Source organism: Erinaceus europaeus, chromosome 2 (assembly GCF_950295315.1).
Source record: "Erinaceus europaeus chromosome 2, mEriEur2.1, whole genome shotgun sequence".
In the NCBI taxonomy this organism is placed as follows: Eukaryota; Metazoa; Chordata; class Mammalia; order Eulipotyphla; family Erinaceidae; genus Erinaceus; species Erinaceus europaeus.
The window spans coordinates 46,616,362-46,630,330 of NC_080163.1; the positions used below are offsets into that span (position 1 = coordinate 46,616,362).

A 13,969-nucleotide genomic window follows, 5' to 3' on the forward strand; every position below is an offset into this window, starting at 1 on the left:
TGGGCCATGTGCCAGAGAGTATCAGCCTCTCTGTAAGAGCCCATAGTGATGTCACTATTTTCTATGAGAGGTAATTATGTGGTAGATGCTGTGTTTGAAAGTGTTTTGTGAATTGACCAGAGAGTTATCACAGATTAGTGCCTGTGCATTGGGTTATATCCTTATCTGGGAGTAAGAAATTAAACTAAGTGATGAAGAATAAGGGCATCATAGAAGCATGCTGATAGAATAGGGACACAGAGAAGGCTATGGTTCAGTGGAACTATCTACCTATTATCCTATAATCCTGTAAATCACTAATTAAGACTTAAAAATAAAGAAATAAAGGCAACTAACTGAAATTTTTAAAAAGGTAGCTATGGGGCCTAAGAATAGGATGCCCCAGGCAGTCACCTAACCAGGTAGCTACTTTATTATTCCAGAATGAGGGATCCAGCATTAACCACCTTAACTCTAGGTTACCAGTTCCCACTGGACTGAGGGGATTTGCCCCACAGTATCAGGTACTCTCCAGTTCACAGAGAAAGGAACTCTTTACTGGAAGTCTTAACAAGTAGAGCCGTGGGAGTAGAGGGTCATCAGTGTGGAAGCAGGGACCTTTTAATCCAGACCTTCAGGGATCCCAGTCAAATCCCAACTGGAATTTGAGCTAGATGTAGTAGACTGGGAATAAGGAAGCATTACTTCTTTGGAGGGGGAAAAAAACCAAACAATAACTGAAGTCACTTAATATTAGAAAACTGGTTTACAACTGCAGAATTTATTTCTAGATAGTCGCCCTAGGAGTGTTTAAGTAGAGAGTTCTTTTGAAAACCATAATGCCTGTAGCCCATGTTTAGCTTTGAGTTATCTTTGGGTGATCTGGATCAGTCCCATAAATGTTCTCTCTACCTTAAGTTGTGATGCTCATTCCACAGCTCAACTCTTGGATCCCAAAAAAAGCTAAATTCTAGTCACCAGCTGACTAAAACTCCTCAGAGCATTAAAGGAGAGTCACAGCAAGACTCTACAGGGTTCTAACCGATCTTTTCTCTCACTTTAGCAGCATTTGACAGGATGGGAGGGGAGGGGAAACACATATCCTCCCCCAGAAGGACAAAGTTTTGTTGGTTCAAACAAAGTAGTAGAAACCTCTGAAGTTTTGCCGAAAGTTGCTGAGACAGAACACTGAGAAGTTTTGTACCACTTTGTACTCCCTGTTGAGCACCATCTGAGCTGCTAAACTTTGCTGCCAAGGGGGTTGAATCAACTTGCGGCATGAAATGAGTGGGGAGGTAGGAGGCTTCTGTGACACAGATTTTCAGTGCCTGTTCCTAAGGTTTCCAGAACTAAGGAGACTTCATAATTGGTTGAGAGCAGACAGACTTTTTGACCAATCAGACTCAGTGCCGAGGTGGGGAATCTGCTCTTTCTGCCCGCCTCTCCTCCCCCAGTTCCCCAGCTCCACTCAGTTCCCCTCCTCTCCCCACCCCCGCCATTTGGTGACTAAGAACTGCTGCGGGCAGACAAACCTCGGAGCAGTTTTTAAAAAGGCTGGAAGGAGACAAGAGATTTCAGCTGCTACATTCCAAGCCCTGAAGTCTACCTTGGAGACAGGACAGCACAAAGTCAGTGTCCAGGAAGGGACTTCTGGGTCATGGGGCCTAGGACATCCCCACAGCTCTCTGGGAAATGGCAAGTGCTATGCATGTTGTCCTTGTGCTGCTGGGGCTGGGTGTCTGGACAGCTTCGTTACTCAGTGGTGGAAGAGTCTGAGCTGGGGACTCTGGTGGGGAATGTTGCACAGGATCTAGGTCTAAAGGTGACAGATCTGTTGAGCCGCCGACTGCGATTGGGTTCTGAGGAAAATGAGCACTATTTTTCTCTGAGCTTGATGAGTGGTGCTCTGGCAGTGAATCAGAAGATTGACCGAGAGAGCCTGTGTGGAGCCAGCACCAACTGCCTGCTGCCAGTGCAGGTGGTGACTGAACACCCTTTGGAATTAATCCGTGTAGAGGTAGAGATCCTGGATCTTAATGACAATGCTCCTAGCTTTGCCACATATGAACAAGAGCTACGCATCTCAGAATCAGCTGCACTTGGGGCACGGTTTCCACTGGATAGTGCCCAGGATCCAGATGTGGGCACCAATACTGTGAGCTTCTATATTCTAAGCCCCAGTAGCCACTTCTCCCTGCATGTGAAGACCCTAAAAGATGGAAAGCTGTTTCCAGAGCTGGTGCTAGATCAGCAGCTGGATCGTGAGGCACAGGCAAGACATAAGCTAGTGCTTACTGCTGTGGATGGGGGTAACCCAGCGCGCTCAGGCACCACTCTTATCTCTGTCACTGTGCTGGATATCAATGATAATGCTCCAAGCTTTCAGTCCTCAGTTCTACGTGTGGGACTTCCAGAGAATGCACCCATGGGTACACTGGTGCTCCGCCTCAATGCCACTGACCCAGATGAGGGCACCAATGGCCAACTACTCTATTCTTTTGGAGACCATACATCTGAGGCAGTGCGGAATCTTTTTGGCTTAGATCCTCACAGTGGTGCAATACGTGTATTGGGTCCCATAGACTTTGAAGAGTCACGTTTTTATGAAATCCATGCCAAAGCCCGTGACCAAGGACAGCCAGCCATGGAAGGCCATTGTGTGATTCAAGTGGATGTGGGAGATGCCAATGACAATGTCCCAGAAGTACTGCTGACCTCCTTGGTAAACCCTGTCTTGGAGAGCACTCCAGTGGGCACTGCAGTGGGACTGTTCAATGTGCGGGACCGAGACTCAGGAAGAAATGGTGAAGTTAGCCTTGATATCTCTCCAGACCTGCCATTTCAGATTAAGCCTTCTGAGAACCACTACTCACTGCTAACCAGCCAGGCTTTAGACCGTGAAGTTAGATCCCACTATATTATTGAATTGCTGGCCAGTGATTCTGGCTCCCCTCCCCTCCATGCACAGCTCACCATCAGGCTCAATATTTCAGATGTCAATGACAATGCACCCTACTTCAACCAGCAACTCTACACAGCTTACATCTCAGAAAACCGACCTCCAGGCTCTCTTCTCTGCACCGTGGCTGCCTCAGATCCAGACACGGGGGATAATGCCCGCCTCATTTACTCCATTGTAGGGAATCAGATTCAGGGGGCCCCAGCCTCCTCCTTTGTATATGTCAACCCTGAAGATGGGCGTGTCTTTGCCCAGCGTACCTTTGACTATGAATTGTTGCAGATGCTGCACATCATGGTGGGGGTTCGAGACTCTGGCTCTCCTCCACTGCAAGCCAACACAACTCTGCACGTGTTTGTCCTGGACCAAAATGATAATGCCCCAGCTGTGTTGCACCCAAGGCCGGGCCAAGAACTCTCAGTCCCCCAGCGTATCCCTCGGTCTGTTCCTCCTGGCTCCTTAGTCACCAAAGTGACAGCTGTGGATGCTGATGCAGGCCATAATGCTTGGCTCTCCTATTCACTGTTACCACAGTCCACTGCCCCAGAACTGTTCCTGGTATCTGCACACACTGGTGAGGTACGAACAGCCAGGGCCTTACTAGAAGATGACTCTGACACCCAGCAGGTGGTGGTCTTGGTGAAAGACAATGGTGAACCTTCACTCTCCTCTACAGCTACTGTGCTGCTAGTTCTGGAGGATGATGACCCAGAGGAGACACCCAAATCCAGTGACTACCTCACACGCCCTCCTGAGCGGTCAGACCTTACTCTTTACCTCATTGTGGCTCTTGCATCGGTCAGTCTCTTATCCTTAGTCACCTTCACCTTTATGTCTGCTAAGTGCCTTCGAGGGCATGCAGATGGGGACATGGGTGGGGGCCAGTGCTGCAGGGCCCAGGATTCACCCTCCCGGGAGTTCTATAAGCAGTCCAGCCCCAACCTGCAGGTGAGCTCCGACGGCACACTCAAGTACATGGAAGTGACATTGAGACCCACAGGCTCGCAGAGCCACTGCTACAGGACGTGTTTCTCACCAGCCTCAGATGGCAGTGACTTCACTTTTCTGAGGCCACTCAGCGTCCAGCAGCCCTCAGCTGTGGCGCTGGAACCTGATGCCTTCAGGTCTCCCTTGAATACCCTGCGGGAGCCGAGCCAGGTGAGGACAACCCCTGGGGGCAGCAGTGGAAAAGCCCCCAGTCCACATCCAGGACTTTGAACTTGTACCCACTCCCCTCGGGGGCTGCACTCCACCTGATTGTCTGGACTGTTTGGACTGTGTGCGTGAAACCAGAAGTGTGACCAAGGCAGGGTGGTCATTTCAGGATGCAGGGTGGTAGGCTCGCTCCCAGCTCCCACACTCAGAAATGACTGGGGGCCGGAGATTTTTCTGGAGATATTCCCTGGGGGGTATGTTGGGGGGCGGTCCCAAGTGGAGGCAGTTACTGCTCCAACCCTGTTGCCAGACTGATGGCCTTTGAGTTTCTCCCTGTCTCCTCAGCCTGCCAACCCCCCCCCACCCCCAGTCCCTAGAGCGTGCAAACCAGCGAGGCCTCTGCACACAAGGCTTGGGCTGCTCCCTCTGCTCACACCATCAGCACCGAGGGCTCACGCTGCTCCTGCACAGCCTGCTTTCCGCCAACCTGTGCATGGCCCCTCAGCCTCCCTCACACATGCACTGCTTCCCTGAGATGCTCCCCATGGGGTGCTCCCCCTGAGATGCTCCCCATGGAGTGCTCCCCATGGGGTGCTCCCACATGAGGCTCACCCAGCGGGCTGGGGATCCCAGATCAAGACCTAAAGCCAGCAAAGACTCAGGACCCTGATCCTCAGGGCAAACCTGAGCCCAGCTGACAAAGCCAAAGCACAGGGGCCACTCAGGGCACAGACCATTGTGACCCCCTCGACCTGGGACTTGGAGAGGTGGGCAGAGGTGTCTCCAATTCCTGAAGCCCCAAGCGGACAACCTAGGCTGTCACCCTGTGGCTCAGCCTGGGGTCAGTCAGCAGGTCCCTGTGGACCAGGCAGCCGGGACCTTGGTGGCACCAGCGGCCACAAACTCCGGCGAGCAGTGGGATTCAGGAGCACCTGCGCATCAGACGAACAGAGCTAGGCTTTTGGCTCCGTCGTGACCACCATGTGCCCAGTGGTCTAGGATCAGGGTTTTCGGGGGTGACCAAATCCTTCTTTCTCTGGCTGACAGAGAGCCACAGTCTGTGTCGAATGCGAGGGTGCCTTCATGTATTGGGGGAAAACTATAATCATAAAAATCACAAGTTTCTGTAACCTCACAAGCTATTATTAAAGACAGCTATGTCCCATTTGCATGGGTTGAATTAGAATTATATTTTCAAAGGCCAGCCCTCCCCTCCCCTTGGTGATTCTGGTAACTGATGGAGAGAGGCTTCCCACACACCCCCTTCCAAGAACCACAGGCTCTTTTGCTCTTCCCAGCACTTTTGTTGGTAAGGTACACTAGCATCCCCCACTACATTACAGCATTCCACAGAGCTCAAGTGACTTGCTCAGGTTCACAGGGTAAATGATAAAGACCTGCCTTGTTCCAGAATCTACTTCCAGTCACCATGCACTTGGACCTTGTTGAGCCAGAACACAGGACTAACGGTTTGCATCTACTGAGATGGGGCAAAAGTGAAGTTCTGTCCCACTTAGGGCTTTACGTATTGGAAAAAGTCATCTGGTGTTCCTTATTCCCAAGCAGGCCTAGCTAAACAAACTTGGACCTGTGTCTTTTTGTAGCTTGTGAGTTTTGCACAACTCATCTCTTTCAAATTATCAGGGTCCCTGCACCTCTGTAGATACTGCTGTTTAATAATGCTGTGACTGAAGGGGAGACACCCCAGTCCCCTGCCCACAGCACCCCAGAATGATGCTGGTGAATCCTGTTGTACCTGGGTTGCTAAATTTCTGAATTCTGTTCACATCATGCTACCTGTCATCCTGAGTGAAAGTCATTTGGCAGCTATGGGTCTTTCTTCTCCCCCAGAGTAATCAGAGATGCTCACACCTCCCTCTCTGCTCTTGGGAGTGTGAGAATTAATTATCAGCACACTCCAGAACTGGTGAGGAGTTGATTCTAGGATGCTCCAGAAGAGTATGTGATGGGTTAGAAAGGTACAACAGGATCTAGAAAGGCTGGTGAGGTTTGGGAGTGAAGTGGCTGGCCAGAATTGCACACCATCCAGGTAGGACATGGCTACAGACAGGGCCCCTTGGGAGCCCTGGAGACATCATTGGCTCTGCTTGGAGGTTGTGGGAGCTTGATCTCTACTGGGCTCCATCCCAGCGGTTCTCTGTATCCCAGACAGAGTGGCCTTGTTCTCTTCTCCTCAGTTTTGGTCATTGTCTGGCACAGAGTTCTAGGGGTCAGAGGTGTCCTGGGGCTTGGATGCCCTGAAAAGGCTCAGTCTGGCATGATTCCTAAATTAATAATGTATTTAGCTGTGGGAAGGGATCCTCGAGCACTAAGAGACTGGAGGAGGTATTCGCTGAATGTGTTACAGTAGCACTTGGCATGGAAAGGGTTACCCAGAGCACAGCCATCTTGCTGCAGAGGAAGCTTTGTTCCAAGCTGAGGAACTGAATGAATTCTTTCTAGAGCTGGTGGAATTCTCATCAAAGTCTCCTTTGCCACACTGGGTAGGAGTGTCCTGCATCACATTCCACCTGCATTCTACACAAGACACTTATGGTTGATGAATCTCAGAAATTTGGTGTCTGGGGACAGGGAGGAAGGGCTCATTTCTCTAGCAAAGGAATCTGGTTTTGCTCACTGTGTCAGATAAATGCTATTTTTATTTCTCTGTTTCCTGTGTCTCAAACCTCTGAGACCCAGGGTATATTTTGTTTTTAGATGAGTGCACTCCTCTCTTATCTCCCATTTACTTCAGTGTCCACTCCTCCCTCCCCTTTTCTTCCCACGTATTCGCAGGGGTTCAGGTGACATTCTGATTTCTCTTTCCCTCTGTTTTCTCTACAGCAAGCCCCACCCAACACGGACTGGCGTTTCTCTCAAGCCCAGAGACCCGGCACCAGCGGGTAGGTGACTGCCTCTTCAAGCCCACCCTCTTCTCTGCGGCATTTTCTCGGTGATGACGTGGGAGGAGATGGGGATGGGCTTAGATTGCTACAAAGGCTTCTTCTCTCAGTTCCAAATGTCATGGATGTTGTGGCCTGTCTGGAGCGCACAGACCCCAGAAGGAAGAAATACTTGCTTACTCTGGCTATTTTGTAAACTGAATTCATACACATCTTCCCCTCTTCTTCTCACCAAATAAACCTTTTCCTATCCCTTGGGGACTTTGAAGTTAAAGAGTTGTCTTAAAGTGGCCCCTGGGTAGAGATATATTTTTTAATACCCATATACTGCCTATATCCCCCTGCTCTGGGCTGGGCTGGGCTCCTGGCCTGGGAAAGGAGAAGAGAGGAGATGTCTAGCAATTGGAGCCTTCAGAGGCTATGGGAAGTTGTTGGGGAGGAGGGGGAGGCTGGTGGAGATGGCTTAGCTGGACATAGGGCCAAGAAAGGATAAGGGAAAGCCTTTGGGGGAGCTCAGGGGCAGTCTTTCTACATGTTGCCTCTCCTCTAGTTTCCTTTTGACCCCCCCATCCTTCCCTCACTACCTATAGACGTTTTTCTCTGCTGCTGTGTTTCAGTGTCTTCTCAGTTTATAATATAATAAATATAATAATAAAATAATATTATTTTATTATATATTATATGTAACCTAATATATAATAAAATAATATAATTTATAATCGCTGCCTCTTCTTTTCTCAGTCTCTGTCTCAGTTTCTGTCTTTATTGCTGTGTCTCATTATCATTTGTATCTACCTGCAATGCTTGATCTGTGCCTCATGTTTGCCTGGCAGGGCATAGGTGCTCAATAAATATTGTATTAATGAGTAAATGTGACTCTTCCTTGGTCTTAGTCTTGTTTCACTTTTTTTTTTTCTATTTCTATCCATGACTTCTTTTCTACTTTTTCTTTCATTACTTCCTACTGTATTATATATAATCTCCAGTCTTTCTATTTCTGTCTTTCCCTATTTCTGCTTTCCTTTATTTTCTTAGTCTCTTTGTCTCTTTCCTGGTCTCTATCCCTATCTTTCTTTTCTTTTTAATTTTTTTATGTCTTTATGGAGGATTAATGGTTAACAGTTGATAGTAAAATACAGTCATTTGTATATGTGTAACATTCTCAGTTTTCTGCAGAACAATTCAACCCCCACTAGGTCCTCCTCTGCCACCATGTTCCAGGACCTGGACCTCCCCCTTACCCCAGAGTCTTTTACTTTGGTGCAATACACCCTATCTTTCTGTCTCTCCATATATTTATATGTTATTGGTTTCTTCTTGCCTCACTAAGCTTCTGTTATTCTTTCTTTTTTTTAATTTATTTTCCTTTTTTGTTGCCCTTGTTTTTTTATTATTGTTGTAGTTATTATTATTGTTATTGATGTCTTCATTGTTAGGACAGAGAGAACTGAAGACAGGAGGGGAAGACAGGGGGAGAGAAAGATAGACACCTGCAAACCTGCTTCACCGCTTGTGAAGGGACTCCCCTGCAGGTGGGGAGCCGGGGGCTCGAACTGGGATCTTTACGCCAGTCCTTGTGCTTTGTGCCACATGCACTTAATCCTCTGCACTACCGCCTGACTCCCTCTGTTATTCTTTCTTTATCTCTGACTCTATTTTATTCTGTCTTTTACTCTGTTACCGTCTCTGTTTCTCATTTCTTTGTGCTTCTGGGCAAGTTGGCACATAGATGGGTGCAACACACACACACACACACACACACACACACACACACACACACACACACACACTCTGCCTTTGCCTGCCCTTCACACACAGAGCCTTTGATCTCTACTCCTCCCCATACACCCACCCATTCATGCTGGCCCAGCTGTTCATTTCAGTCTGGTATAAAAATCCTACTGAGACAGGAACCCCCTGTGGATGGGGGGAGGAGGACTTTGGTGCAAAGACCTTCTGTTGGTTTGAGAGGAAAAGGGTGGGCTCTGGGCCAGGCCTGCTATAAGTCTGGAGCCTGGAGGAGTCGAAGGAGCCCAGGAATCGAACTCGAGGGCTGAGTTTGGGCCAATTTCCCTGCCCTTTTGCTGGTCAATGGTCAGGGACTTGATGCCCACATCTCCCCAGGTGCTCAGATAATGAGCCCTTCCTATTACATGAACCCACAGTCCTTGGAGTAAGGTAGAAACTGCAGCTCCTGGGCATGTAATACCAACCTGTCCTGCTATCAGGGTCTCTCGGCACTTCCTAGAAGCCCCTTAAAAGGCAGAAAACCAGAAAAAATTTACTGTTCTTGACCCTCCCTTGACCCCAGTCATCTCTTTTTTCCCCTGGCCTACATTCCCAATAGGCTACCCATTCATTCATGTTTTCTTTCTCCACCCCCCCACCAAACCACTTTATGAGTGTGGGGGTAGTGGTTTACAGTACAGATATTAACACACGGGTACAATTTCCCATCTCCCTGTGATATGTATCTGCAAGACACTCTTACCTTCAACTTAGGTTCTTTCCCACTATCAGGCACCAGGACCTCAAGGCTCCCTCCACCCCCTCCCGTCCTCTCCTTCCCTAGAATCCTGTGCTTTGGTGCAATCAGACATTCATGTTTTCATGCACCCAACAAATACTTATTGACCATCTTCTTACTTGATCTAGTCCCAGTGCTAAACACTGATCTACCCAAGTGAACAAGCAGTCAAGATCCTTGGGCTTATAGATGTCCAGGTCACAGAGGAAAGAGATGGATAATACATCACATGAAAAATGTTTCCATACGGTAGGGGAGGGTTCAAGTCCTGGAACATGGTGGCAGAGGAGGAAGTAGGACCTAGGAGAGGGTTAGACTGTTATATGAAAAACTGAGAAATGCTACACATGTGCAAGTTACTGTATTTTACTATTGACTGTAAACCATTAGTCCACTCAAGAAAGATAAAAATGTCTACATACAAATTATAGCAAATTTTGAGAAGAGAATGATAATGTGAGTGTAATGGGGGAGGGGCAAAAGAAGGCTTCTAAGAGAAGCAAGTGAAGTACAGCACGGTTTGTGTCCTGTTCCCACCCCATCCCAGGTCACATACTAACCCTGAGGTGGGATCCACTGATGAGCTTTTTTTTATTATTATTGATTAATAATGATTGACAAGACCGTAGGATAAGAGGTACAATTCCACATAATTCCCACCACCAGAGTTCTGCATCCCATCCCCTCCACCGGAAGCATTCCTGTTCTTTAACCTTCAGGGAGTATGGACTCGAGATCATTATGGAGTGCAGAAGGTGGGAGGTCTGCCTGAACTTAAACTCCACTAGTTGCCTCTGATATGCTTACTGGGTTGAGCACTTTATCCTGCCTCAAGTCCCTTTTTATCAATTGAGGGACCTGGTTGTCTGAAACTCAAGGGAATTCCTTAGGGATATGGAAAAGGCTCAGGACTCTTAGCTCCAAACGTGGTGGGATGAAATAGCAGTAGAGGTTCACTTCAGAAACTGCAACTTCCTGCCTTCATTCTTTCAATAAATAGTAAGCTGCTTCTTGGCCAGGTTGTGTTCTAAGTATATGACATATAAAACAGACACAGTCCCTGCTCTCGAGGAGTTGTGCTGAAAGAGACAAATAATTGTCAATCACAATAAATAAATGCAGGTGTTCATAAGTACAATGAAGAGTAGTACCCGGTAAGGAGAGCATTACAGGGATTTGGCCTCACCCAAGGAGCAGGAGGACATCTTGGAAAAAATGAGGTCGTGCTGAGACATGAATTAACCTGCTGAAAGATAGAGGGAAGAGCATGGCAAGTGGAGAGAAGGACATGTACAAGGGTGCTGTGGTTAGAGCTCTTTGTGTCAACATACTGGCAGAGAGTTTTTCCTTTTTCTGCCATTCTGAGAAGTGGACTGGAGTGAGAGGATGATGGAGGGGATGACAATTAAAGCTTTCCACTACATTCCTGCTACTCTCCCTTCTTACCATCTTAGCTTCTGGAATACCAGATATAAAGCAGAGTTAGTGTTAAGTTCTTCAGTAAACATAGCTCAAGATCAAGTGAACACTAGGTCACGTTTTCTAGACCTAAGTGGAAAAGCCTCATGTTCTAAAGTCCCTCCCTGTAACATACTTTTCCTTCTCACTTCTGAACTATCACTTTGCAGCTCATCCTTTTGATTTCTGCTCTCAGCAGCTGTTATCTCAAGTTCTCAGCCTAACAAGTCAGTTCTCCATTCTCACCTATAACCCAGGTCCTGCTGTGCGGCTGTGCCCAGACTAAGAATAGAGAAGTCTCCACTTGGCTACTCCTGGGTCCCCCTCTGTTCTCTCTTGATGACTTCACACTGCCCTTCCCTAACTTTGGATCCCTTTCCATGCTTAGCAACCCTGCTTCCCCTCACTTTGGGCAGTCCTTCAACAAACAAGTAGCAACTTTTGCTTCCTGTTTATAAAAGAAACATGAGTAATAGAGAAAAATGTTAACAGGGAAAACATTTTCTTTTTTTACCAGCAGGGTTATTGCTAGGGTTTAGTGCCTACATAATTCTACTGCTCCTGGCAGTTGTTCTTTTTCTTATCCTCTCCCCTTCCCTTTCCTCTCTGCTCTTCTCCTCTCCTTTTCTCTTTTGCTAGTACAGTTATTGCTGGGGCTCAGTGCCCTGCATGATGAGTCTACCACTCCTGGCAGCCATTTTTTTCCTCTTTTTCTTTTCTTTTTTCAATATATATATAGAGAGAAACAGAAAGGAAGAAAGAGAGAGGGAGAGACAGCTACAGTACTGCTTCACCACTCATGAAGTTTCACCAGCTGCCGGTGGGGACCTGGGACTCGAACCTAGATCCTGGAATGTGGTATAGTGTGCTCTATCAGTTGCACCATGACCCAGCCCCCCCACCCCCACCCCCATTTAGATTGAAGGTAAGGGAGAGAGAAAAGGAAAGACACCACAACACCGCTTATAAAGCTTCCCCTCTAAAGGTGCTTTCATGTAGTGGCAGAGGCCTTGAACCCAGTTCTTTGTGCATGGTTATATGTGTGTTTTAATGACCACCACCCAGCCCCCCAAAACATCTATATTTTTAAAGCCCAGAGAAACCACCATTAACATGTTTTATTTATTTATTTATTTTGTCTCCAGGCTTATTGCTGGGGCTTGGTGCCTGCACTACAAATCCACTGCTCCTGGAAGCTATTTTTTTCCTTTTGTTGCCCTTGTTGTTTATCGTTGTTATTATTATTGTTGTTATTGCTGTCGTTGTTGGATAGGACAGAGAGAAATAGAGAGAGGAAGGGGAGACGGGGGGTGGGGAGAAAGATAGACACCTGCAGACCTGCTTCACCGCCTGTGAAGTGACCCCTCCCAGCAGGTGGGGAGCCGGGGGGCTTGAACCAGGATCCTTATGGCGGTCCGTGCACTCTGTGCCATGTGCGCTTAACCCACTGCGCTACCGCCCAGCCCCTAACAATATTTTTTAGCTTGAGAAATGACAAATTAAACAGAAATAGTAGGTGCTGGGCAGTCAGTCGCACATCTGGCAGAGGACACATGTTCCTGTGAGCAAGGACCCTGGTTCAAGCCTCTGGTCCCCACCTGCAAAGGGGAGGCTTCACAAGCAATGAAGTAGAACTGCAAATGACTCTCTCCCCCTCTCTATCTCCCCCTTCCTTCTCAATTTCTCTCTTCTCTATCCAAAATATATAAGTAATAAATATACAAATATATAAAGAATAAAATATTTAAAAATAATAACATAAGCATAAACAGAGGAATAGTATAAACTTCTATGATCCTTCTCTCCAACTTCAACTAACCCTCTACTTTGTTTCACTTCTTTCTTCATCTTCATCCCCTCTTTGAATTATTTTAAATTTCAGACATTATGTAATTTCATCTGGTGTTCACTGTTCTTGGCATATAATTCTTTGGGTTTTCTTAATATGAGGCCCTAGATCCAATCCCCAGAAAAACGTGGAGCAAACCTTTTCTTCATCTCTCTCTCTCATTAAACAAGCAAGCAAAACAAATGCAAATACCCATGCATTTACATTTTCGCTCAGTTAAATACAGGATGTTATCACTAATGATTCCCAGGTTTGTTTGTTTCTTTTTTTTTTTTTCCTCCAGGGTTACTGCTGGGCTTGGTGCCTGCACCATGAATCCACTGCTCCTGGAGGCCATTTTTTCCCCCTTTTGTTGCCCTTGTTGTTGTAGCCTCGTTGTGATTATTATTATTGCCATTGTTGATGTTGTTCGTTGTTGGATAGGACAGAGAGAAATGGAGAGAGGAGGGGAAGACAGAGAGGGGAAGAGAAAGATAGACACCTGCAGACCTGCTCCACCGCCTGTGAAGCAACTCCCTGGCAGGTGGGGAGCCTGGGGCTCGAACCAGGATCCTTACGCCGGTCCCTGCGCTTTGTGCCACATGCGCTTAACCACTGTGCCACCGACCGACCCCGTTTCTTTTTTTTTTAACCAGAGCATTGAGCTTTGGCTTACAGTGGTGCAGGGGACTGAACCTGGGACTTCAGAGCCTTAAGCATGCGAGTCTCTTTGCATAACCATTAACCACTATGCTATCTACTGCCACCTGCCCTCCCCCCCACATTCTCCTTTCTTAGGCATGATGCAGGGAACATCTGTCATAGTCCAGGTTCTGGAATGTTCCCTCACATGCACAACCAGATAACTTGAATACAACTTTTTTTTTCTTGCCTCTAGGGTTATTGCTGGGGGTCAGTGCCTGAACTAGGAATCCACTGCTCCTGGAGGCCATTTTGCCCCTTTTTTGGTCCTTGTTTATCATTGTTATTATTATTATTATTGTCACAGTTGTCATTACTGTTGGATATGACAGAGAGAAATGGAGAGAAGAGGGGAAGACAGAGAGGAGAAGAGAAAGACACCAGCAGACCTGCTTCACCACTTGTGAAGCGACTCCCCTGCAGGTGGGGAGCCGGGGGCTCGAAATGGGATCCTTACA

The 13,969-nt window shown here is 47.4% G+C and overlaps 1 protein-coding gene across 27 annotated transcripts in view; it reads left to right on the forward strand.

Annotated features, from left to right (window-relative positions):
• The window catches only part of LOC103109855 (protocadherin gamma-C4), a 243,096-nt gene that overhangs the window by 213,990 nt on the left and 15,137 nt on the right, over window positions 1-13,969 (forward strand). For 25 of the 27 annotated variants that reach the window (XM_060179830.1, XM_060179844.1, XM_060179834.1 and 22 more), the window contains one exon: window positions 6,938-6,996. In XM_060179830.1, coding sequence (XP_060035813.1) covers window positions 6,938-6,996 — 59 coding nt within the window. Of the gene's footprint in view, window positions 1-8; window positions 4,097-6,435; window positions 6,598-6,937; window positions 6,997-13,969 lie in introns of those variants that run through there. The other 2 variants (XM_016186363.2, XM_060179919.1) reach the window with 2 other exon arrangements.